The 26466-nt window shown below is 55.8% G+C and overlaps 1 protein-coding gene across 1 annotated transcript; it reads right to left on the minus strand.

Moving 5' to 3' along the window:
* Positions 1 to 157: 157 nt before the first annotated feature.
* On the minus strand, positions 158 to 26466 carry ZNF683 (zinc finger protein 683). The gene is made up of 7 exons (XM_030539373.1): positions 26385 to 26466; positions 13004 to 13221; positions 8743 to 8862; positions 4647 to 4899; positions 2545 to 3560; positions 1166 to 1294; positions 158 to 697 (listed from the first exon to the last, which is right to left on the minus strand). The coding sequence occupies exons 2-7, from the start codon at positions 13151 to 13153 to the stop codon at positions 158 to 160; spliced, it is 2208 nt and encodes a 735-aa protein (XP_030395233.1). The 5' UTR covers positions 13154 to 13221; positions 26385 to 26466.

Consider the following 26466-nt stretch of genomic DNA (forward strand, 5'->3'; position numbering starts at 1 on the left):
TGGGTTGTGGGACCCGGAGGAGAAGCTACAGAGCCCACGGGAGTCTGTAAGGGCTTCGTCGGTTGCCTAGCTCTGGCCCAGAGGAGGCCAGGAGACCACAGCTAGCCAAAGGCAACCAGTGGGGGGCATCCAGTCCAGTCCCAGCAGAGTGAGCAGCTCAGGCCGGCTGCAGTGGGAAGGCTTCCTGCTTGACAGAGACACTGTAGTGGGGCAGGGGCAGGGGCAGGGGCTGGAGCGGCAGCTGTTTGTGGAGGCCAGGCGAGCAGGGGCCCTTGTCCCTGGGGAGCTGCCCACGCCTGCTTGTCTCCAGCTCCCTCAGGATGAGATTCTCCAGGAGCCCGGGAGCCCGGGCGGGGCCGGCCCCTTCCCCCTCCAGGCGCTCGGTGTCCAGGCTGAAGTCGAAGTGGTCGATCATGGCGTTGAAGTGGCCGAGCTGGGCGGGGGGGCCGGCGGCGCCGGGGGCCAGCGGGCAGTAGCCGCGGCGGTGCAGCGCCAGGCTGAAGGGGTGGATGTAGGTCTTGGGGCAGCTGGGGCAGCGGTGCGGGCGCTTGCGCTCGTGCAGCCGCTTGTGCAGCTTGAGGTGGACGTACTGGGTGAAGCGGCAGTGGCACAAGCGGCACTGGTACGGCCGCTCGCCCGAGTGCAGCCGCAGGTGGGTCTTCAGGTTGCTGGTGCTGCTGAAGCGCTTGTGGCAGACCTGCGGAGGGGTGGACGGACTCGTGTCAGACCCACGGCTGGCCACCTGCCAGCCACCACAGCCCCCGGGCTCAGCCCCCAGCCTGCCCCCAGGCACGGGCCTGCTGCGAGGATCAGCCTTGCTGGGGGCGACTCCAGCCCAGTCAATGGAGCTGGGCTCACTCAGCCCAGGGCAGAACTTGGTCCTGTGCCTTGGGCTCCGTGTCCAGCTGAGTCCTCGTCCCCCTAACAGCCATTATCCACCCTCCCACTGCCCAGCAACCAAGTCCCCACTGGGTCTCTGCCCCCCATGCTGATGCCATTGCCCCTCCTTCGATACCACTTCATCAGGCTGCCCCAATGGACAGTGCCCCACGCTCTCAGATCTCAGAGTCAACCGCCCCCACACCGCCACGAGCTCCGATGGGCCCGGGGGCCCCTTTTCCAGCACCAGGGCCTTTAGCAGGAGGAAGGAGGGAGTGTCACCTACCAGGCATTCGTGAGGCTTCTCGCCTGTATGCACCAGGTGGTGCTTCTGCAGGTGAGCCAGCTGCGTGAAACATTTCTTGCAGATGTGGCACTGGAAAGGTCTCTCGCCACTGTGAACCCGCAGATGGACCTGCAGGGGGCCGGGCAGGGGTGGGGAAAGAAAGAAAGAAAGAAAGAAAGAAAGAAAGAAAGAAAGAAAGAAAGAAAGAAAGAAAGAAAGAAAGAAAGAAAGAAAGAAAGAGCATGGGAGGAGGTCAGGGGTTTGAGAAAAGCGAGAGATCAAAGGAGAAGCAAGAGACATTTCCATTAGGCAATGGAGCCTCTTGCTCCAAAAGGCGACTGTCCCTCTGAGTTGGGCTCCCTTCATCTGGGGGATGGATGAGCAGGGATAATGGGGGAGCCTCCCTGACCAGGAGGGGGGGCCCTTTCCTGGGCTGGCTCTTCCCTCCTGCCTGGAACTTTTGGGGCAAGACAGGGAACATCCTGGCTCCCCACATCCAGGCTGTGCTGTGCTAATGAGAGAGAGAGCCTGGGAAAATTCTCCTGCCATGTGATCCAGGTGCCAGCTCCAGGATAGGGAACCTGCCCCGAGCTGCTGAGATAACACAGGGGAAGAGCAAAGACATCTGAAGGGACTCTAGTGACGTCCTCCCAGACCCCACCCGTATTCATCATGGGCATCCTGATCAGCTTGAGATTGAAGCCCACCCATGAAACACGATCCTGGGTAACCCAACGTCTGGCTATTAACATAATGGAACATCTTCAGCCATAATGATTTGTGACTGGGAGATCTAGAGGGTGGGTGAGACGTGACTCAAAAGCAGTGGGTCTCAAACTTTTGTACTGGTGACCCCTTTCACATAGAAGCCTCTGAGTGTGACCCCCCCCCCCATAAAGTAAAAACACTTTTTTATATATTCAACACCATTATAAGTGCTGGAGGCAAAGCAGGGTTTGGGGTGGAGGCTGACAGCTTGCGACCCCCCCATGTAATAACCTTGTGACTCCCTCAGGGATTCCCAACCCCCACTTTGAGGACCCCTGTTCTAAAGCTGCTGAGAGGGTTTGAGACTGACTGACTAAGGAAGAGGCACAGGAGGGTATTTAGCAAATGAGGAGGTACTTTTCCTCCATAGTACTCAAAGCAGAGGTGAGTCAGTATCATTATACCCATTTGACAGATGGGGAAACTGAGGCACAGAGCAGGGACGTGACTGGCAGGTAGCATCAGGAATACAGCCCGGGTCTCCAGGCTCTCAGACTAGTGCCCTAGCCACTAGACCATGCTGCTTCTGAAGAGGCGATGTGGGTCGGGAGGGGCGAGGCTGCTGCTGACAGAGGAGGGTGGGAGAGTGGCCCGAGGTGGCCCTTTGGTACCTTGAGGTTGGAGAGCTGCCCGAAGCTCTTGGCGCAGATGTTGCACTCGTATTTGATCTTGCCGTTCTGCTTCTTCAGAGGGTAGGGCACGGGCGTGGTGCCCAGGCGGCCAGCCGGTGGGCAGAACTTTGGTGTGCTGAGGTTGAGGGCCTCCAGTGGGTGGGCCAGCAGGGAGGTAGGTTTCTGTTGCTGAACTTCAGAGGTATATGAGGTGCCCCCGGCAGGGGACGAATACTGCTTTGGTCCAAAGTCCAAGCCTGGAAAGGAGAAAGCGCCACTTTGGAGGGAGATTAAAACATCCTGCGGCTTCTGGAGCTCGTGGGCTTCCTGTTTTCCATGAGGTAAGACAGTCGCGTAGAGGCCTGGGGATGGAGATGTCCCATCTCCCCGGGCACGGGCGTATACCTGCGGCTCCTGTGAAGGCAACCCCAAGGGAGGGACTTCCCCCACCCTGCTCATGGGCGGTGCTGGCAGGAAGGGCGCAGCGTGGGGGGGCAGCGCAAACTGGGGGTAGTGGGCAGGGATGGTGCCGCAGGCATAAAGATATGGCTGGGGCAGGTGGCCCGTTGGCAAATACAGAGGGCAGGAGGGGTAGAGGCTGCTGAGGCAGCGCTGCAGCTCCTTGTACAGCGAGGTAGTTGGGCCGTACGGGCAGCAATTGAGGACTGGCTGGTTCCTGGGGCTCGCGGACCCCCTTTGGTGTGGAGGGCTGGACTTCTCGGGCGCCCCTTCTTTGCCAGGGAAATTGGGGAAAGGGCTAAGACCCAGGGACCACTGCTTGGCTTCCAGGGGGAGCTGCCCATCCAACGCCATGTGTCGGCATCCTGCTGGGCTCGAATGCAGGCCACTGTCCAGCGCCTCCACATCAACGCTCTCATCTTCATCGTCCTCTGCCTCCTCCTTGTTCTTTGTGAGCTTAGCTGTGATGTTTGGGTTGGCGGCCGAGCCCCCGTGTGGTGGCTGAGGCCCCGGTGTGGTGGGGGCTTTTGCGGTAGATTTCCAGATACCATCGTGCTCTGGAGAGAAAGAAGCAAGCACACGTTACCACACATGTCTGGGTATTGGCTTTGCCAGGAAGTGTCACTGGCAGGGTAATCCCACCCCCACTCCTTCCATCCAGGCACTGTGAGTGACTGTTGATTTACCTGGCTGTTTATTCATATCCTATCCTAGGCTCCCATTCCAGGCTCCAAGTGCCTGAGACACTTTAAATGCAGACAAGTCCTCAGAGCCCTGCAGCTGAGCCTGCCGTATAGACAGAACCCAGCTCCTGTTCTGAGGCAGTTGAGTTCCATCTGGTGGAAATCCCATCATCGCCAATGGTGATCTCCCAAGACCGCAGGTTGCGGGTGAGATTTCCACCCTCGTGGGACCAGCTGCACCCCCCACGCCTTTCACCAGCGCTAAATTCACTTTTCAGGACAGCTCCTTAGCTGGCCTGGAGCGAGGCCGATGACTAGAGATGGCCAGAGATTACTAGATTACTAGAGATGGACAGGTCAGTTTGGGTGAAATAAGGATTGAACTGGCCCAGACTCAGGCTGAACCCTGATTGGAAGATCAACATTGGTTCAGCGAAAGTTGTCTGTTTCCCTGGAAGCAGCCGTGCATATGCATGGAGAGGAAAGACGGGCTGGAAGCCTGCGCCCTTCAACCTTGCCTGCTCCCCTGTCACTCCATCACCTGGGGGACCAGACCTGCCCCTACTCCTCCCTCCCTTGCAGAAAACTCACCTGCACTTGATGTTCCTCCCCTATTTCACTGGGGATCAGCTGGCACCTGGAGCTCACCTCCACACCCACCCACAATCAAGGTTCAGGGCTGGGCTGGCACCCAGTCTCTGCCCTAGTGAGCTGGTGCTCCTGTGATCAGCTGAGCTCCAGAGCAGAGTATGTGCTATCCATGGGCCTGGCTTAACTGGCAGGAGTTCTGTGCGAACCCAGACATGTGCAGGATAGCAGACACACGTGCACAACCCCACACACCACCCCCTCCTTCGGGGCACAGCCCCCATTACAGCCAGACTCTCTCTGGGGCTGCAGTACATCTCAGATACAGAGGCACACCAGCCACCCCAAGACCCTGCCCCAGACGCTCCTCACCGAGCTCCTCGGCCAGCTCCCCCGGCAGTGGGCTCTGCAAGCGCTCGGCGAACTCGTGGTTGTACCATACCAGGAGCTCGGCACCTGTCACGATGGGCTTCAGGGTGTAGAAGTAAATCTCCAGGCCGTTCTGGCAGGCCACCAGGTTCTGGGCCGGGGCATCAGGGGTGGGGTTGACGTAGCGCATCCAGTTACTGCGGCGAGGGTCACGGGCGTCGATGAAATGGTGAAGCTCACCCCCCGGGGTGTAAATCTGTAGGAGGCAGAAGGGAAGAGACAGTCAGCTCGGAGCTAAATGAGTATCCCCTTCCGGTGCATCTGTCAGGAGGTTTATGCTGCCTCTGGGGCCTCCTGGGTTGTGCCCACTAGGTTTGTCACTGAGGGTGATAGGCTGAGCTGTAGGGCACAGAGTCACCTAGTTTTGTTTAACAGACACGGGATGCTGAGGTAGAGAGGATGGAAGTGACTTGCCCCGTGTCAGGTCCACATGGGAGAGAACCCAGGAGTCCTGGCTCCCAGCTGCAAGTTCAGTGAGCTCTCTCCCAGAGTCAGGAACAGAACCTAGGAGTCCTGACTGTCCCCAGCCCGGAGTTCCATCCACTGGAACACAGCTGCTCCTTTTGCTTTCACACAAAGCCAACCGCTAGCTGCCAGGGGTCAGCCCCAGAGGATCCTCTGCAAAAACGGGTCCAGCTCAAAAAGCTTGTAAGAACCAATGTTCTGAGCACCTCAGCCGTGGACCGTCTGCGCCGTGACCAGCTGCTGAGCGTGATAAGGTCCCAAGTACTTGCCACACCGTCTGTGATCTCTCTCCCTGTGGGGTTCTCATGAGTCACTACCGGAGAACTGGGCACAAGAGGAGCTTTATCCCAGCCCCTGCTGACATCACCCCATGTGGGGAGAGTTTTGGTTTCAAACTCAGCAGCCTCGACCTTCTCCTCTGTGGCCTTTTTGGCACCAGGCTCAGTTCTGCCTCCCGGCAGGAGGGCTTGGGCAGGGGCCCAGAAAGGGCTGGTCCATTCTCCTTGTCGCTCTGGGAGGCAAACAGCTGAGTGCTGCCTGGTGCTTTGAAAAGCAGGAAGAGCTGACAAAGGCCAGAGGGCTAAGTACTGGCTGGCTCGCAGCCATGGGATTATTTCCTTTTAAGAAACAAGAAAAACGAACCAAAGCAAAAAAAAAAAAAAAACCAAACCCAAACACTCCCCAGCAAGCACTGAGGCACGCTGACGGCCACCCGAAATTCCCAGCACAGATGGGGAATGCAGAAAGGGGCTTTTGCTTGCTGTCTGACCAGCAAAAGTTCCCCTCCTCTGGGCACGGGGAGGGGTTACTCTGTGTAAATAACCTAGGGCAGGGTTGTCTAATGGTGAAAGCACAGGACAGGGATGGGGGAAGAGGGATCATTTCCCGAGTTCTGTTGCTGTGCCTGCCAGAGTTGCATCACTTTCCTGCTCCATGCCTCAGTTTCCCCATCTGTAAAGGAGAGCTAGCCATACTGCTCCACCTTGCACCGGGGATTGAGAGACTTAATTTCCTCATGTATGTAAAGTGTTTTGAAGGAAGGTGCAATACAAGAGCAAATGATCACTTAGAGGACGTTGGTCTTGTGGGCACAGGATATGACCCCAGCTCGGGTAGACGTTCCAAGCTAGCTTTAGCCCCAGGGACTGGAGCAGTGAAGTCGTAGTAGCCCTTCAGCACAGGCTGGCCCTGCAAGCAAGGAGCCGAGATTTGTACTGCCGCTGAAGCACACCCGGCTGTGGTTTCATAGCTCCGGAACCAGAGGTAGCTCGGGTGTGGTGGCTGGAGCTGCAGACACATCCTTAACCAGCAGCCCCTGGATGGACTCCAGACCCTGGCCAGCTGAGGGGCTCTGGTCAGGACACACAATGGCACCCAGATGTGACGCATTCTCCTCAGCCACACTGTCTGCCCAACAGCATGCTGGGGCATCGATACAGCAGCTGCTCGCGGAGACACTGCTTCCGGCAACGCTGTTTAGCGTTCCCTGGACTCTTCCCTGGCAGCCATGAGATCCCAGCCTATATGGCTACATGAGCGGAAGGCAGTGCCCCCAAAGGCCCGGCTATGGCACTGGGGGACCAGACTGGGGATGGAGGCAGAGCGCTCTGGAGATAGCAAAACCTTCCCCCAAGGAGGTTCTGTGATGAACTAGGAATGTTCTTAATGTTTTCTCTGAATACTGTGTTGGTGCCTCAGTGTCCCCATGGCAGTTCTTAAGTATCTGGCAGAGCAAAGGGCCAGTGCACCTAAATGCCTGACACTCTGTCTCCTAGCAACTGATGGCCTGGGCCCCTCCTCTGCAAAGGTGCCAACTGAAGGTGTTGGAGACAAAGGGATCAGGTGACCTCCTGGCCCAGGAAAGGGCTGAGCAGAGAGGAGGGGCTGGAAGGGGTGGTTAGTCTGGAGCTGGCTGGGGACAAGGAGTGAAGTGCAGATGTGGGGGGTCTGGTTCACTGCCCCCCAGAATGGACCCGGCTGAGGGGTCCGGTTCGCTGTATCTACAAGCTCTGTTTTAGACCCTGTTCCTGTCATCGAATAAACCTCTGTTTTACTGGCTGGCTGAGAGTCACGTCTGACTGCGAAGTGGGGGTGCAGGATCCTGTGGCTTCCCCAGGACCCCGCTGGGGCAGGCCCGCTGGGGCGGGCTTGCTGTGGGAAGCACACAAAGGGGCAGAGGATGCTGAATGCTCCAAGGAGAGACCCAGGAGCTGAAGCCATGTGAGCTTCTTGCCCTGAACAAGTCTGCTCCAAGGGAGAGGAGGCTCCCCAAAGTCCTGACTGACTTTGTGGGGAGCAGTTCCAGAGCATCGCCCGGGGACTCTGTGACGAACTGGGAAAGTTCTTAATGTTTTCTCTGAGTACTGTGTTGGTGCCTCAGTGTCCCCATGGCAGTTCTTAAGTATCTGGCAGAGCCAAGGGCCAGTGCACCTAAATGCCTGACACTCTGTCTCCTAGCAGCTGGTGGCCTGGGCCCCTCCTCTGCAAAGGTGCCAACTGAAGGTGTTGGAGACAAAGGGATCAGGTGACCTCCTTGCGCGGGAAAGGGGCTGAGGAGAGAGGGGCTGGGAGGGGGTTGTTAGTCTGGAGCTGGCTGGGGTCGAGGGTGGAGGGCAGACCTGAGGGTCTGGCTCACTGCCCCCCAGAATGGACCCAGCCGAGGGGTCCGGTTCGCTGTATTTACAAGCTCTGTTTTAGACCCTGTTCCTGTCATCGAATAAACCTCTGTTTTGCTGGCTGGCTGAGAGTCACGTCTGACTGCAAAGTGGGGGCGCAGAACCCGGTGGCTTCCCCAGGACCCCGCTGGGGTGGACTCGCTGTGGGAAGCGCACGGAGGGGCAGAGGATGCTGAATGCTCCAAGGAGAGACCCAGGAGGTGAAGCTGTGTGAGCTTCTTGCCCTGAACAAGTCTGCTCCAAGGGAGAGGAGGTTCCCCAAAGTCCTGATTGGCTTGGTGGGGAGCAGTTCCAGAGCATCGCCCGGGAGAGGAGGCTCCCCAAAGTCCTGACTGACTTTGTGGGGAGCAGTTCCAGAGCATCGCCCGGGGACTCCGTGACAGGTTCCCTGATTGGAGTGTCTTCCAAAGACTGCGCTAGAGGCAGGTCCACACCGTGCCCAGCTCTGGAAAGATGCCAGTGACTCTCTCTCCCAGGCACTGACCCCCACGCTGAGCCAGCCTGCCCCCAGAGAACCTGGCAGGCGACTGGCAGGAGGCATGGAGTCCTGGTCCAATAGGACAGGCTGGGGCCAGTGAAGCTGAGCAGGGCTTGGGAGGAGCAGAGGGCCTGGCAGAAGCCGGCTGTCTCAGTGCTGGTGACCCAAGCCTTCTAGGGAGGGTGCTGCTTGTCTCCATCCCGGGCACCCTTGGTAGCTGATTGTTAGAGCAGCCTTCCACCCCCGCAGGAAGCCGCCCGCTCTGGCTGGCTGCCAGGAGCAGAGACACGTCTGGGAGGAAGGCTGCACAGATAGCCCTGAGCAGTGGGTGAAAGCCCTCGGAGGGGACGGCCTCGGGGCTGTGGAGAACACACCGACTCCCTCACCCTCCCGGCTGGCCTAGGAGGGAGCTGTTACTCACTCTCCAGAAGTGCTTCCTGTCTGCGTTCTTTGGCACGTTCTCTTTGGTGTACACCTCCCCGACCAGCGGCCCGAAGCGCGTGCCCGGCGGGATGTACTCTCGGCTCAGCACCGCCACCACCTGCAGGGGCACCAGCATGCAGTCAGCACCGGCCAGCCCTCCTCCCATGCCTGGGAAAGGGCTCCAGGGAACATCCCAGAAGCCTCCTTGGATTCTGAATCTTTATGCACTCCTGACACACACATATACCTCGAAACTACCCCCCACCGCGCGCGCGCACACACACACACACACACACACACACACACACACACACACACACACACACACACACACAGAGCCATCCCCCTTTCCCCATGCAATACGCTCCATGCACTCTCCCATCACTGCAGCACAGCTATGGCCCAAGCCCCCCTGCCACCTCCCAACTCCCCTGTGGCAGGTCTCGCCGTCACCTCCAGTGCAACCCAGGTGAGGAGACCAGATTTTGGACAGCACAGTCTGTGGGATTTGTCTGGCGTTAATTAGCCCAGGGCCCTGACACATTAATCCCTAAACGGGATTAGGCAGATGCTTAACGGGGGGGGGCAGAAATCAGGACAGATCAGCCATGTTAGACTGTGAATGAAAGTTCTTTCAATTCCCATCAGAGTGTCAGGAACTGGCTCCTGCTGCCCCTTTCTGGGGCCAGAGCCTCCCAAAGAACCCCAGAGCCCCCCCCAAAACACTCCAGTCTTGCTACACCCAGAGACACCTTCAGTCCTGCCACGACGGGAGACGGCTGCACATGGGGCAGTGTGGCTCTTCCAGCAGGCCCAGAGACGGGCCTGGGCTGGAACAAGCCGGATCTGGCCTCTCCCGGCCCAAAGGCTGGTGACATTCAAGGGCTGGATGCAAACTCTGCCTGTGCGACGGGGCCGAGGAGGAATTCCAGCTGCCAGCAGGCCCACACCGCGAGGGGTTTGGACTGGGATCTGGCCGCTCGCGCCTGTAGCTGGCTCATTGCACAAATGCACCCTCCTGTGCCTCCTCCCGCTGGGCAAGGGCAGGCGCTCGTGGCCTCAGCATCGGCCACCGGCAAACGCAGCGGCCGTGCAAGAGGAGCCTGCAAAGGCAGCTGGCGTGGGGAAAGCTGCCCCTCCAGCCTAGCAAATGGGCAGCATGGGAGTCGAATCCCCTGCCTTTGCCGCACCCTCCCTCTGGCTCATTCCTGACCAGCGTCCTGTTCCTCAGCCCTGTTCCCTTCACCCTCTCCTGGGCTGCCCCTGGGTGCACAGAGCGGGGAGGATTTCCTCCACATTGGAGGGAGATTGTACAGGGGGGGAAGTTTGTCCTCTGCTCTGCTTCCCCATCCCCCATCTCTCCCCTTCCTCCTCCTCCTCCTGCTCCCGATCCAGCAGCGCCCCACCCTCCCTAGCCCCCAGCACATGAGAGCCGGGAAGAGGAGCAGGCATATGTGTTAATCAGAGCGCTCCCCTGGTGGGTTCCCAGCTGCGGACCCATGGATCGGGCAGAGCAGGCAGCGGGGCTGGGGGCAGGGGAGGAGTGGGGGCAGGCTCAGGGGTGGGGGAGCAGCAGGGGTCTGGCTAATGTCTCACCCCGGCTTGTCACTATGGCTCATTGCCCCTTCTTTCCCTCCCCATCCCGCAGCTCCCTCCCCTTCCCCCACCAGCCACGTGCTCGCTGCACAAGTCCCAAGCTTGGTCAGTCACCTCCCTTTAGCCTGGGAACCAGCAGCGCCCACAGCCCATGTGGGCTCCACAGGGTGAGCACGGTTGCAAGGAGGGAGGGGCACCTGCCCAGGCAGGGGGGAGGGTATTGGAAGAGGCCTATTGGGGGCCTGGCCCAGTTCACTCCATGGTAATTTTGCCCTTTGACTTGGTTGGGCCCAAGCTGCGTGAGGCTCCCGTCAGCTTGGCTTGGCATGCCCAGGACTATCACCGGGTGGCAGAGGAACTCCAGCCCATGGGAGCGTCCCACCAGAACCTATCCGAGCCGGGCACATCAGTGCACCTCCTGCCCCAGCTGCGTTAGCAAGTCTGGTGTAATACACTGGGGCCTTTCTCCCACGGGAGATGCAGGAAAACCCCAGCTTTTCCTTGTTCAGATCCCAGTGCAGGCCTGGTTAGCTCACCCTTTCCACCCGGGACAGCCTGACCCCGCAGGAGAACCCCAGCCTGTCCTTGCTCAGATCCGTGTGCAGGCCTGGTTAGCTCACCCTTTCCACCCAGGACAGCCTGACCCCGCAGGAAAACCCCAGCCTGTCCTTGCTCGGATCCCAATGCAGGCCTGGTTAGCTCACCCCTTCCACCCGGGACAGCCTGACCCCGCAGGAGAACCCCAGCCTGTCCTTGCTCGGATCCCAGTGCAGGCCTGGTTAGCTCACCCCTTCCACCCGGGACAGCCTGACCCCGCAGGAGAACCCCAGCCTGTCCTTGCTCGGATCCCAGTGCAGGCCTGGTTAGCTCACCCCTTCCACCCGGGACAGCCTGACCCCGCAGGAGAACCCCAGCCTGTCCTTGCCCGGATCCCAGTGCAGGCCTGGTTAGCTCACCCCTTCCACTCAGGACAGCCTGACCCCGCAGGAGAACCCCAGCCTGTCCTTGCTCGGATCCCAGTGCAGGCCTGGTTAGCTCACCCCTTCCACCCAGGACAGCCTAACCCCGAAGGAAAACCCCAGCCTGACCCAGCTGCTAGGAATGTCCCTGCTCCCTCCCTTTCACTTCCTCTGCTCTCTGCCTTTCCCAGCTCCTCAGAACCTTCACTCCCCCCTTGACTCACACCGTTCCTCCTTTGCATTTCCTTCCTTCCCAGCAGCAGCCCCCCACCCCTCCACCCCCGCCCCCAGAGCAGCCACCCGGCCCATGTTCTCACCAGCACAGGAGATGCCCTTCCCCACCCCAACCCCCTACTCTGCCTGTCCCTAGCTCCAGGCGTGGCCTATGCCCTGGGCTGGCGCTAGGCACCTGGAAATCTGCTACCTCCGACTCCCTGGGAATGGCAGCAGGGTCTAGTGCTCACACCCCAGGGGTGGGAGATGCACTCAGCCCCCCCACCCCCACCCCGGTTTGATAGCTGCCAGGGCCTCCACATGCCCCTGGGCCTTTGTGGGGACAGAGAAAGACAAGGTGGCAAGTTCTCAGGGCATTTCCTGGGTGAAGGCAGAGGGTTAACACTGATAGGGTGACCAGACAGCAAGTGTGAAAAATCAGGACAGGGGGTGGGGGATAATAGGGGACTATATAGGGGAAAAAGACCCAAAAATCGGGACCATCCCTATAAAATCAGGACATCTGGTCACCCTAAACACTGAGGGCACGGGAGCATCAGAGTCAGGGAGCCCGCAAGACATAACCACGCTGCCCACCGCCATGGCGTGCCACCCCACCACCACATGGGCACACTGCCAGCGGCGCAGGTCTAGGGCTCTGAGCACTGTCGGAAGGGAATGACCCCCCGCACACACACCACCAGCTGGGCACCTGCCTCTAGAAGGCCAGGCGGCAGGGAGGAGAGGGCTGGAAGGGAGGGGAAGGTTAATGCCTTGGTGGCTGAGTCTCGATCTCCTGCTTTGATGGGAGGAAGCTGAGCCCAGAGGCTGACACTTGGTGAATACCACAGGCAGATACAGCCCTGGCGGGGCCTGCCTGGGAGCTTCCTCCCTTGCAGTCACACTCAGGAGGCTCAGGCGCCTTTGGCTGTCACCGCACCCGCCCAGCCCCTGCTGCTTTCATCTCTCCCCGCAGGAAGCAGAGAGACGGAAGCCAGCCCGTCTGTGTGCAGGCCTGCTGGTGTGCCCCTGCTGATGGTGTGCGATAGGCGTGCGTGGCAGATTGCAAGTGATGAGCAGGTTCGATCTTGCCGATGACTGTGGTATGTCAGCGTTACATGTGCACACAGGTATGTGTATGTGTGTGAGCAGGAGCACGGGTGTGGATATGTGTGAGCATGAGCATGGGTGTGGATGCATGTGAGCATATGCAGGGGTGTACACATGTTAGTACGTTCGCATGCATGCATATGAGCACGAGCAGGTGTGTATGCACAGTCGCATGTTCACTAGCAGGTCCACGTGTATGTTCATGGGGGGATGTATGTATGTGAGAATGTGCACAAGTGTCTTGCAAGCGTGCAGTTTATCTGCCTAGAGGAATGGGGAGGGGGCACAAAGGCTACCTCAGAGCCCCTCTTCTTGCCCCATTGCCTCTTGCCTGGGCCAGGGCTCCCAGGAACAGCCAAACCCTTGGTGCCTGCGACTCACCTTGTGGCTGCTGTTGCACTGGAAGGCCAAGTTTCGGGGTAAGGAGGCTTGTGCACGAGGGAAGTCGGGGCGCGTGAGCATTTCGCACGGCTGGTCCTTCACGATGTAGGTGCATCGTTCCTGGAAATCCGCCTCTCGCCATTGCAGCATGGCGTGGAGCTCCCCTCGCACTGCCACTCACTCACTCCCCTCTCAGTCTGGCCACAGCATGGGGGAGCCTGGCACAAGGAGGACAAGAGCAAACTGCTCACTCACAGCACTAGGGGCTGGGGCCACGCAGTCACTGGCCGGTGCGGGGGGGTTCACTGTCCCTGGGGGCTCAGATCAGACTCATCAGGAAGCTAGACAGGGGGCTCACGTCACACTCTACATCCAGACCCGAATGCAAAGTGCTGGAATCTCCGGGTGTAAATCAGGAGTAACTCCCCTGACAGCAAAGGAGTTACACTGGGGTAAATCTAGCGTAACTTGATCAGAATCAAGTTCTCCAGCCGAATTACACACTTGCTGTTTTTCTCTCTCTTGCCCCTGGCCCAGCCTGCAATTAACCAGCCTCACCTGCGAGTGGCTCAGTCATCTCCAAGGAACCAAGCTCAGGGATCCCCAGGGACCACACTGGGGTTGGCGGTGGTGAATCTGGGCTATGCAGCATCCTCACCCACTGCTAAATTAACTGGGATGGGTCCCTGTGGCTCAGATCAAGCGTGGTTGCTTAATAGCAGATGCACCTGAAGGGAACCGGCTCAGTGATCTGTGGTGACATAGGATGGATTCTTTCCACCTCTAACATCCCTGCCCCTAAGGCCCTCTACACCCCTGTGTGTTCGCTTCTTTTTAGATCTTCCCCTTCACTCCTAGGGCCAATGGTCACAAAGGAAACGCTAACTGGGATCTCCAGCCAGGGGCTCGTTAGCGCCAGCTAGGGGTGGTCTGCGGTAGCTGGGAAGGGCAGTTTGTGCTGCGCAGCAGGAAGAAAACACAAAAGGCCTGATCCCCCTCTGAGCTCGCAACCTTTTTCCAGCCACTCTGCGCTCATTTTGCCCCAGGGGAATGACTGCATAGGCCACAAGACAATGGAGAATCAGGGCCAAAGAATCTGCAACCTGCAGTGCCAGAACTTGGGCACAGTCCGTCATCCATCCCTTTCTCTATCCCGTGTCCATCCCTGTAGACAAATTCGCTTGGACTGATGCTTTCCCCCCCCACCCCCCCAGCATTCTTACAAGTCTTGCCTAAAAAGACTGCAAAGGACACTGGAAAGTACCCCAATGCCAGCGGGTCACTGACCCACCATGACATCTCACAGCTGCATGGCTAACGCACACCATGACATGCAGACGCCGGGCAGGAGCATTAGCCCCCGGGACTAGGGAGTCTGAAAACAGAAGCTGTGGCTGCAAGCCAATGGAAAGTGCTTGTGGGAACAGAATGCAGGCAGGGAGCACCAATGACAATTTAACAGCCAATGGGCGCAGGGCCGGCATGACACAGCTGCCATCTCTGCCTTTCTAGCTGTGCAGCTTACACCAAGCGTACGGACCATCATCAGTTCTGCACTGGGCAAATGAGAAAAAAAAATTCAGAAAAGGGAGGGGGGCCAGAGGAGTGGAGTCTCCGCCAGGGCAGAGGGGAGGGTGAGTATTTGCTCATAAAAATGAACTCCTCAGATCCATCCCTCCAGCCAGGGCAGGGCTGGTCCATACAGTGAAAATTTTCTTCTGCTGTATCCAGTCTGGTTATAATTGTCTGCAGCTCTGGGGCGTCCCCTCTTCCCTTGGGTGGCTATTCCACACTCTGTCGGGAAGTCCTGTCTGACAGTCCACCTCAATTCTTCTAGTTACAGGCCCTTGTTCTCCGGACTCAGATCAGAGACGGTGATTGTCTCTCACACTCATGCACACAGAAGGGCCAGATGTAGGCACCAAAATAAGGCCCACTGACGCTGGGCTCTTCTGAAAATCCAGCCCAGGCATCAGTGTTGAGAATTTAGAACTAGCTCTGAGCTTTCCAGGAAATCTATCCTCTTGCCAGGCCTTTGAAATAACCACTGGGGGGATAGAACTGATTTTGTTATTTTGGAGTGAGCTTGGGAGCGGACGCTCTTATTGTGGGTAAAAGCATCTCATGTCAATTCAGGCAATGCCAAGTGACGAACTGCATTAGACTAGGTCAACTTGGACCATGTCTAGGCCAAATCAGTGTGTCCAGACTTGCTCTACCAAGTTAAGTGGAGTACTCAGGAAAAGGGGCAGATGGGGAAAATTCCTAAGGAAAGTTGCTCCGAAATAGCCAGATCAATGTCTCTGGGGCAAGCCCGTCCTATCTACCAGATCCTGGGGCTGCCAAAGTCAACTGATTGCAACAGGGAGCAGAACTGAGCCTTTAGTTCTTTTAATCTTTCCAGATAAATGAACCCCTCCGCCTCCTTGGTCATTTTTGTGCCTCTTCTCTGAAGCTGATTCGTTTTACCTGCCTCTTTCCAGTCCCGATGTGCCCAGAGCTGGAGGTGGAATCCCAGCTGTGCTCTCTTACCATGATCCCAAATCTTTGTCCCCTGCAGGCTCCTAGGACACTGGGGAGCGTGGATGGAGCTAGCTGCATCTCCTTTCACATGGCCATTCAGCTTTGCTAGCCTGACACCGACTTCCCAGCCAGTCCCTGCGTCTCCCTGGGACCCCTCCACACTGGCTGGCACGTGACGGAGTCCCGTCGAAGGGAGGAGGTGCAGTAGCTGGTTGGCGGGTCTCAACAACTGAATCTCATAGAGGAGAGCGGGCGGGGGGTGGAACTGGCACTAGGGGGCTGCAGCCAAACAGACAGATGGGCAGCAAGAGCCCCCAGGAAATGACACCAAAAGTGAGGTTTAATTCAGTTTTAGGACATGCTTGTCCCCAGCCTCGAGGCAGAGTCACAATCAAATCGACAACAGGATTTGTCTCTCAAACCAATGTGGACTCACAGCCCAGAGTGCCCCCTTCCCTCCCCCAGCAAACAGCCCCTTCCCAATCAGCCTCGCCGGGAGCATGCCCTAAAGCAGCTGAGTGCCTCTGTTGGACCAAGAGGCCTGTCTAGCCAAGGGCGCTCCTCCGAGCGCTTCCTGACCCTGCATGCCAAGGACTGTCAGATCCAGCATCCCCGCGGACCCCAGCAGGAAGGCAGAGATGGGAACCCAGGACCTCGGTCCTGCCACTCACCTGGCTGGGATGCCTGACTGCAGAGCTGGCTCCAAGTCTCCGTCCCAGGCTGGAAAGGGGCACTTACCTGGGATCACCTCCTCCTCCACCCAGCACAGCTGCGGGCAGCCCTCGCCGGCCCTGCCATGCCCCCCAGCCTCCCGCCTCAGAGGTCCTTCCCCATCTCTTCTGGCCCCAGCTGGTGCACTCTGCTCTCAGATCCCCAGCATTGGGGTAAGCAACTCCTGCAGCAGGATCACGGGCAGCAGCCCTCATTCTGACAACCTGTTTGTGGAACGCGAGCTCTCCCAGGGGCGTCACGTGCCGGGGATTACCGGGGATTAGCCAATGGCATGCAGGGAGATGGCCCCTCTTTCACCCCTGCCAGAAAAAGAGAGTCCTGATGGAGGATTTGGTAGTCCTCCTGTTAGGATGCAAAAAGTAACAGGAGGAGTCACAAAGGGGTGGGGGTGGGGGGATGCAAGTCACCTTGACCCCTGCATGAACTGGTTTAGTGGGTGGGAGCAACACAGGGAGGGGATCAGGAGAGATCCGTGCTGGGGGCACCTGGCCCGCTTTGTGGGACCTCAGATTTGTCCTTTCCTATCAGTGAACTGGCTCCAAGCTGGGAAAGACACAAGGCTTTTCCCAGGGCCGTAGCTACACCCATGGGGGTGAGTTTGTGGGTGTGAGGGAGGTCTTCACAATTCCCCATTTTCACAGCAAAAGAGACTCCACCTGGACGGATCTCCCTCTCGATACAACACAATGGGGTCTCACACAGTTGCCAAGCTGAAATGCTGGGGTTTATTAGGTTTCCTTGGCTTGACTGATTGATTGAATTAACGATCACTGTTAATGATCTAGGCTCGGTTCTGCAGCGAAATTTTCCAAACTGCAGCCCAGCAATACTACAGCAGCCAGCATGCATGCACCTCCGAGGCAAGCTGAGTGCAGAGATCTGGGTATCCCACCCTGTGCGAGCCTCCACAGCAGTTCAGCTGCTGAGATCCAGACCTGGGCTCCCCCTGTCTACATACAGCTCCAGAACCGCTTGAGTGCAGCGATCCAGGTAACCCCACAGGCAAGCGCCTCCATGACAATGTGACCACAGAGATCTAGAACGGGGGTATTCCCACAAGCAAGCACCTCCACAGAAAGCTGCAAACAGCGATCCAGAACTGGAGCACAGACGTGTACAAAGAAATTCCATTGATTTTGTTTGGCAGGCAGCTTCCTGTCACAGATCTTCACCTAACCACAAACAGCCAGCCACCCCCCCGGTGCTCACCCACTAAGGAGAGCAGGTCACTCACGCTCCTGCAAACAGCCTTTGTAACAACCATAGACCATCACTGTTCTGTGCATGCAAGAGAGAGAGAGAGACCTTACCCCAGGATTTCAGCAAACCGCCAGCGACCCCACTCCTTTGATGTGGCAAACACCAGAAAACTGCACAGCACCAGAGTTATTCAGAGCCTTTCTGTTGTTTTACGTCGCTAGGGTATTGAATTTGCTTTCGTGCATTTAACAAACACTACAAATATGGGCCAGGCTTTGGTGGGTGTAAATCAACAGAGCAACTTCTGTGCTGCTTTACACACACTGAGGCTCTGGCCCTGGGTGGGGCGCAGGAGCAACCACTGTTTGGAAGCTCAAAGGAAGCACAGTTCTAGTCCCTGCCAGCAGGAATCACTGCAGGGACTGGGACAGGCGCATGGGCCAGAGGGCAGTTCGCAGCTAGTGCAAGCCAGGCTCACCCAGCAGGGCTCACTGAAGGGTAGTGTGTTAGGAGCACAAGCCAGGAGGAAGCATCCGGCTATTTGCAATGCATAGATGAGCCGTGGTATAATGCAAAGTACATGGCAGAATTTCATTCAATGGCCTTTTGTTCCTCATGGCTGGTGAACAAGGGCGGGAGTGTGCGAAGGGCTGAGGCCTCAGTGCCCCCGGTGCCCAGAGACGTCAGTGGGAGAAGAACCTGACACCACACTGCACAGGATTGAGTCCTGGGCGGCCCGGGCTGCTTTGGACGCTTCCTGCGGGAGGATTTCCAAAGATTTGGTTGTGGGGGGTGCACTGGGAGGAACTATTACCCCAGCTTCTTGTCAAGAAGGAGCAAACTGCAGCAGGGTGAGGCCAGGGGCAGGGCCTCTTCACACCAGCAGTCTCAAGCCGGCAGACCTCACCATCCTTGGGAAGGCTCGGCTGGGACCCTGGCTGGGAGTCTTTCCTCTTCTCCTCCAGCGCCTCCAGTGACAAGTAGCAGGGAGCTGGAAAGTTTGCCTTCTACAGGGAGATTAGAGAAGCTAAATGGGTGTCACTCTGGTAGAAGACGGCCGAGGATACCCACATGATCGCAGCCCAAGTGTATCTGAAGGGTCTAAATGTCGAGGAAGGAGAGGACCCGCCAGGGCCAGCATCCAAGGAGGTGCATCCAAGGGGTCTCGATCCAAACGGACTCCAGTGAAGTCGGTGGGAGTCGTAGGTGCTCAGCACCTCTTCAGCTCAAGACACTGGTGCCTAGTTGAAGCACTCATCTTCGAACAGGTTGGCAAAGGTGTCTCCTCCCAGTCCCCCAACCCCACCAACAGCTTCTGCTACAGAACAGGAAACTCACTCCTCCATGGGGCAGTTGCTGAAATTCAGAGCATCACTTTGAAAGAACAGTTTCCTCTGAGCTGCCAGCTACAGCAAGAGGCCCCATTAGCGCTCTTTGGAGCTGGTTGGTTTGTCAGCTCTGCTCCTATTTGGGCTTGGTTCCTCCTGGGTCAGGAAGGTGGAGAACCTCACCTGGGATACCACGGGCAAAGGAAACCAGTCCCAGGTGAGGCTAAGGAGCAGGATCACATGCCCTGATGTGTTCATGCCACACAGAGCTACATTACAGCTGTGCCAGTGGAGCCTGGACATTAAACAGATACACACACTGCCTGGGGAAGATGGAAAATGCATTGGGAAAACTGGGCCACAGGCGGCTGTGAGCCCAGAGTTCCTGCACAGTGGCTGTGACGGTGTATAAAAGCAACACTGGGCTGCTTCCATCAAAGCATCCCAAAGCACTTAACACTGCAAGCTAGGAAAAGGCTGTTAGAGCCATTTCACTGATGGGTCAACTGAGGCACAGAGAGGTGATGTCACATAATGAGTCGCTGGGACACTGTGGTGATGAGGGGGCAAATAAATGCCCTCTTAGATATATAGATTGGATTAGACTGGATCCAGGAATAGAGTCCAGGAATCCTTGGAATTCCCCAAACCCAGAAATTTCTTCAACCTTGCGAACAGTGAGGGTTGAGATTCATGGGAACTATAATGTTTTCTGAATTTTTCTATTCATTTGGCTAATAGTTTTTGGACAAAATGACTTGGAATGGCCCTTCACTGAAGGGGGTGACCAATGCTTTCTCGTGTCCCTCGATCTGCCCAATGCCAGGCATCATGACACTCAAAACATGGGGAGAGGTTGGCATTGACTCGTGAAAGCAGCGCTTTGAGATGACAGGAACAGGAAAGCGTTTAGAGAATCACCACTGACGGGAAAACCAGAGACAATGCAGCAATGCTGCGTCCTGGAAGGTGAAGGAGACAAAACCATGGTGACAGAGAATGTGTTTGTCAGAGACATCTGGACTGGACAGGGCTACTTCACAAAAGTGAAAGGCAACTCTAGGACCTGGTAAAATTATCCCTCCTCTTCCGAACACCCCTGGGCCTAGGGAGGGGGTGAGCATGGGTCCATGTGGGGTATTTGATGAACAGAGAGTAAGTGACTTCACATAGAGAGCGTGCGGCAAACCCGGCAGCAGAACCCTGGTCCTGCAGGCAGCAGAGCTGATGTTATCTACTCACGCATAGTATGAAAGCACCAGGGCCGTGCACAGCATTCTTAATGGCCAGACTTCTCAGCTTGCTGAGAAGCATTGAAACCTGGTGAGCTGGGCATTGGCTGCAGAATATGGGGTCTAGGCTTGAGCTGGAGCTGAATTTGCCATGACAGGCGAGCACATCTTTACAACACGGAGGCCTGGACTACACTAAAAAGTGTTTGCCAGTATAGTTACGCTGATACATTATACTGACAACTCCTCTTAGTGGAGACACAGCTTATCCTGGCAAAAGCATTCTTTTGGTGACATTGTGTCTACACAGAGGCTTTTGCCAATATAAAAACATCACCCCCCTAACTGACATCAGTAACTGTTTTAATGTAGGACCTAGCCTGGGAGCGAAGGCAGGTTGTGCTCAATACGTATCTGTGGTTGCATTAGGTCCCGATCCTGCAACAAATTCTTCTGCGCCCACGTAGGGCCCCGCTGAAGTCAGTCAGGGGGTCTGCCTGTATGGGATTCAGCACAGGATTAGGGCCTTAGCTATGCAGGGAATGGGTGTATTGTATCAAGCGTGCACGGAATGATCCAGGAGGGAGCCACTCTTAATTTAGCCAGGACGACTCCCTCCCTTTAATCTGGTGAGCCTTCATGCTATTAATTACCAATGTATTAAATTGTGTCTTCATTCACCTCCATGCCCACCAAAAATGGAAGATGTTGGGGAAAAAAATTGAAAAATTTAAGAAATTCCAAAATCAAAAACTTTGTTTCAAAACCCAGGCCAGGTTGCCAAGTGACAGCAATGTCATTACCGATCCCATTGGTACACATTTACAAAATCCAAGCATTTAAAGGGAAAGGAAATGAATAGTCAGGGGCATAAGAAATCTTCCCCCGCCCACGTAACAAACAAACCAAATAGAAACTAATGCATCTTGCATCACAGCTCATGAGTTTCAGCTCTGGTCCAGCACAAATACGTCTCTTTTGCAAGTAATCCCACACTATAACACATGACACAAAACATTTCTGAAAACGAAACGTCAAAATGACATCCCAATATGGGAACATTAATGATACATATTGATCAGCCCCAGATGCAAGCCCACAAATATCCAAAATAGATAATGTTCTATACTTTCCTATTACCCTAGGTACATACCATGAGTGCACTTAAAAAGATCATTCTGGGTTTAACTGTATTCTCAATTCCAGCAATATTCCCTGGGCTGAACATGAGGAACACAGATAGAAATGGTAACATTTCTAGAACTGCAATGAACATTTTTAAGAGCGTCTATTGGATAATTATAGTCTCAGGGGCCATCAATTATATGGAATTGACCAAAACAGTCTCCTGTCAGTTGGTACTCTTATGAGGTAACAATATTTTCCATGTAACAGCATCTTGTAAAAGAAAACACTTATTTACTGAACTCTAGATAACAATAATAATACTTATAAAACCCACAAACAATTCACAGATCAGAGATAAGGTTGTTGTGTTGCAATGAAATATGCATGTCTTTATACGTGATAAAATGATCGTGTCTTCAGCTATCATGAGGCAAGAGTTAAGATTTATGATGTACTTAGCTGTTTGTTTCCTTGCTTTGAAGAGCTTGAGTTTTTAAGTGATATGCTGGGAAATCACCTGGACATCTCTTAGCAACTTTTGCTGGTTTCTAGGAGAAAGGTATTTAGGCTTCGTATAGAGATGGGTCTGAACGAACAGCCAGAGGGATGGTAATACCCTTAAACTTCGAGGCAGCTTTGATCTAGGACTAATTTTGCACCTGGTCCTCCTCCTCCTTTTTTTTTAAACTGGCCAGTTCAAAAACCTGGATCTGCGCAGCCCCTGGGCTTTGGGAAAGTTCTGATCCAGATCTGAACTTTGCATGCCTAACAATCAATGCCCAAGGTGAGCATCCCAAGGCTGCTCTGCACAAGAGGCAGGTAACAGCACCAGGAGAGGGAGCATTCAACAGGAGATTTGGCAAGGGAGACAGAGGCAGAGAGTGAAGGAACGAAAGCAAAGTTGGCAGAGAAAAGAACAAGAGAGACCCCAGGAAAAGGGCATTGCCTACCTGGCCTGGGCAGCTGCTCCTTAACCCTGATTCCAGAGGCTGACAGAAGGAGAGAGCGCCCCAGCCTCTGGGGATTCTCTTTAATGTTATGATTCAGCGGCTGTGCTTGAAGTGAGTTCATTGACAGGAAGCTCTCGTTCAGGGGCTCTTGCTAAATTTGGAGAGGCGAGTCAAAGCAACCTCTGCATCAGCTGCACCATAAGGGAGGAGGAGGCGACAGCTGGGTTCTCTGATAAATGAAGCCCAGGGAAAAGGTCTTCACTCCTCTCTCCTACTGCACCCGCAATCTCTCCTGCCCTTGGGAGCCTTCCTCACCCAGTGGAAGAAAGGACCACCAGCTAGGAATCATTTTTCCCTAGTCCATTCTGTGCTGGGCTCCTCTCCCTAATGCCACCTGCCTGTCAGCCACTCAAGCACTCCCCTCCGGACTCTGCCAGCCCTCTCTTTGCCTTGCAGGTGAGCAAGAGGAGCACCCCAATCCCCAAGTCCCTTAGAAGCACTCTCCTGTGACATCCAGCCCCCGACACTGGCTACTCACAGAACTCCCAGCTTCTGTGCCCCCAAAGGAGCCGGGTACCCCTGCTCCTGCCTGACACACAGCACTATAACAAACCAATAACAGGTTTATTTAAGAATAAAGATTTAACTGGCAACAGGAGAGAGCGCTGGACACAAAAGATTCTGATACAAAATAAAATCGTGCAACCCAAATTAAGGCCGACGTTGATCAATGGTTCCTAGCTAATAAAGTGGGATTTCCCTCCCGCCAGCGTTCAGTCTGTTGCAAAGCTGGCTGGCTTCACAGGAACCAGGATCCAAATTGTCATGAAAACAGCCCCGCTCCAGGAGATGTGTCCTCGGGGAATGGCTGCAGAGGGCCGCTCCCCACTGTGTGTTCTGCTGAAACAGTCTTTACCCATCAACCCGGGGAACCTGTGTGTTGTAACATTTCCACCTCCACTTGGTTTCTATTGCTTGCAGTTGTCGGTTTTGCACTGACTTTTCTGCAATGGGGCAACGGTAAACACTTGAACCTTGCATGATATCACTGGCAAACCAGGGAGAGGTGGCTGCTCCTTCCTGCATGACTAGGCAGTCACCGAGTTGTATTTCTCCCCAGTGACTCCTCTCAACTTTGGGGGCATCAACTTCAGTATAGTCACTTTATGCCTTAACATCACGCCACGATTAGGAACCGTGATAAGTTGCCAGCTTTCAATAGGGACCTTAAATGTTACCCTTTATGGCTAAACAGCCTGGGAGCAATGTATTTGATGAAGTGAGTTTGTTGGGTCTGAGACGAAAAGTTGTCTGCAAAGAACAGGGGAGCTTTGACAAGGGTCTTGGTGTCACACATGGCTGGCCTGAACGTCACAGATCTTAAGCAGCTGTAGCTCCCATTGGCTTCAGTGGGAATAGCGGGTGCTCAAAATCACTGATTTTGGTACCTGAAAGTGGATATATAGGCCCAGCTTTAGGCACCCAATTTGGACATTTGGAGGCCTCAATATCTCCTTGCTTCAGCACCCCCATCGGTAAAATGGGTCCAATAACTCTCTGGCATTGTGAGGCTCAGTATATTGGTGCTTTGAAATCCCACGAGGGGAAGTGCTAGAGAAGGGCAGCATGCAAGTCTGGGTAAAGTCAAAGACTGGGATAAAGCAGATGACAGAGCATTAGATATGTCACCAATGCTCAGGGCCGGCTCTAGCAATTTCGCCGCCCCAAGCACGGCGGCACGCCACGGTGGGTGATCTGCCGCTCACCGGTCCCGTGGCTTCGGTGGAGCTGCCGCAGGCATGTCTGCGGGAGGTCCACCGGAGCCGCAGGACCAGCAGACTGTCCGCAGAAACACCTGCGGGAGGTCCACCGGAGCCGCCTGCCACCTTCCCAGCAACCGGCAGAGCGCTCCCCGCGGCATGCCACCCCAAGCACACACTTGGTGCGCTGTGGCCTGGAGCCGGCCCTGCCAACACTCCATCACAGCATAAAGGAGACTGGGAACCAGGGGTTAACACCCAAGGGATCTGTGTCTAACCCCATTCTTAACTCCACCTCCTCCAAGCAGTCTGCCACTCTGGAATCCTGCAGCTCGACGCAGGGGAAGACAGGTTAGGTTGGACATAAGGAAAAACTTCCTGTCAGGGTGGTTAAGCACTGGAATGAATTGCTTAGGGAAGTTGTGGAATCTCCATCATTGGAGACTTTTAAGAGTAGGCTGGACAAACACCTGTCAGGGATGGTCTAGATAATATTTAGTCCTGTCATGAGCGCAGGGGACTGGACTAGATGACCTCTTGAGGTCCCTTCCAGTCCTATGAGTCTATGACTCCACATTAAGGACCAGATCCTCAACTGATGTAAATCAGCACTGAAGCCAATGGTGCGTGCCTGATTTACACCCGCTGAGGACTTGGCCTGGAATAACATCACTGGTTTGGCTTGTCCGATGCCCAGAGCCATTGAGAAAGGAAAAACTTGCCCCTCGGCTGTCGTCGTCCCATGAGAAACCTCAGAAGAACCAGTCTTGTACCAACGAGTGAGTCACATTCTCTGGGGAAGGCTGTTCCTGGAGGCCAGGGAACCCTGGGCAGATGGGCAAAAGTCCCAGTTCCAAGGAACTCTGTCGAGAAACTAAAGAAGCTGCTGCCTAGAACAGAGAGGGTGCGGCTGATTCTGGGCAACTACCCCAGGGAGGGGAGGGAGGGCTCAAGGGAAGGGAGGCTGCAGTGTGGTTCAGGAAATGACTCCAGAGACTTCAGGGGAAGAGAGGATGTGGCACTAGTTCTGCGCATCAGTGACTTATGGGGCTTGTTGGGTGTTCTTGGAAAGTCCCTTCATCTCTTCACAATGTGCCAGCCTATCCATGGATCGTGTGGGGCTCTTAGCCCTGATACTCAGAGAGGTAGGATTCAGGGGATTCAGTGCCGTGAGTTTGATGGTGTGTTTCCCCAGCTCAGCTCTCTCTCTGGTGTCCTGTCTCCAAATGTGCCAGCCCTGGCTGCTCCAGAGGAAGGTAGAAGAAACTCTACAGTGGGCAGTTCTGGAAGAAAGAGCTCCCCAGGGCAGGTTTCCTTCTGATGAAACATCCCTTGTCTGAATGAGGGCTTATTTCGAGGAGCGGTGTTAGATCGTGTTAAAAACTGCCAAGCCCCTAGGCAAGGCAAGGCAAGATTTGCTTTGGGGTGAGGCTAAGGTATGGCTAAAGCCTAAGCTTTAGGAAGTGTTGGCTTGAAACCCTAGCCCAGGCCAGGCCTGAGCCTTGGGGCCCAGGAGGACATACTGCCTGGAAGCAGAACAGACTCTGGCCCCCGGTTCTGAGTCAGTTTGGCAGTTCCCCTGTTCCTATACCCCTCCTCTCCCCGACTCATTTTGGTGAGAACCCCCTTCCACTCCTTCCCTCTCTGCCTCCAGCCCCATGGGCCCCTCCTGACCCCAGACAAATTGGAAGAGAAATAGGAGCAAATTAAGGTTGTGCAGGGCCTGGGCCAGGGAGGAGGGTGGAGAGATCGTCCCTCCTCGACGCTTCAGAGAGCTGGGACAGCGAGCGAATCGGAGACCTCTGGGCAGGGCTGGCTTTAGGCCAATTCCACCAATTCCCCTGAATCGGGCCCCGCGCTTAAGAGGGCCCTGTGCCCAGTGGCAGGGCCGCCGGGCGGTGGGGGGGCAAGTGATCAAGAATCCCTTCCCTGGTGAGAGGCTCCTTTTTAATTTTTACTCACCCAGCACTGCTCCGGGTCTTCGGCAGCACTTTGGCGGTGGGTCCTTCACTCGCTCCGGGTCTTCGGCAGCACTTCAGCGGCAGGTCCTTCAGTGCCGCTGAAGACCCGGAGCGAGTGAAGGACCCGCCGCCGAAAACTAGGAGAGCCGCCCGGTGAGTACAAGCCCCACATGTTTTTTTACGTGGTTTTTTTTTTTTTTAGTCATCCCTGCCGGGGCCCCATCAGAACTGTTCCAATTGGGCCCCGCACTTGCTAAAGCCGGCCCTGCCTCTGGGCCCAGTGGCCTGAGTCCAAATACGATGGAAGGGGGTGGGGTGGGGTGATCATTCTGCACCTCAGGAGTCTGCGCCGCCACACAGTTAACGATGCGCCACTTCGACCTTGCCCTGAGCTGCCCAGGATCACCGGGACAGGCAGGAAATTCCCAGCGGGAAAGATGAGTAAAGCTGCAGCTCGTCCACACCTGCACTGCATGCTCATCCCATCACAATCATACTCCCCTCTTTACCTGCACAGGATCACATGCACATTCACCCCCCCCCACACACACACACACCCCACGTTACCTGCCTGCATGCGCAGCAGTAAGCAGAAACGTTCCGATTCATTCCAGAGCCGTCGTACCCCCTGCCCTGCCCTTGGGAGTTA

Source organism: Gopherus evgoodei, chromosome 20, assembly GCF_007399415.2.
Source record: "Gopherus evgoodei ecotype Sinaloan lineage chromosome 20, rGopEvg1_v1.p, whole genome shotgun sequence".
NCBI lineage: Eukaryota > Metazoa > Chordata > Testudines > Testudinidae > Gopherus > Gopherus evgoodei.

Excerpts from the sequence above, each read along its gene's own strand:
- ZNF683 (XM_030539373.1), bottom strand. The coding sequence starts at position 13,153 with ATGCTGCAATGGCGAGAGGCGGATTTCCAGGAACGATGCACCTACATC. Across the intron at positions 3,561-4,646 it reads GGAGCTGGCCGAGGAGCTCG|AGCACGATGGTATCTGGAAA; the intron begins GTGAGGAGCGTC and ends CTTTCTCTCCAG. Across the intron at positions 698-1,165 it reads AGAAGCCTCACGAATGCCTG|GTCTGCCACAAGCGCTTCAG; the intron begins GTAGGTGACACT and ends ACCCCTCCGCAG.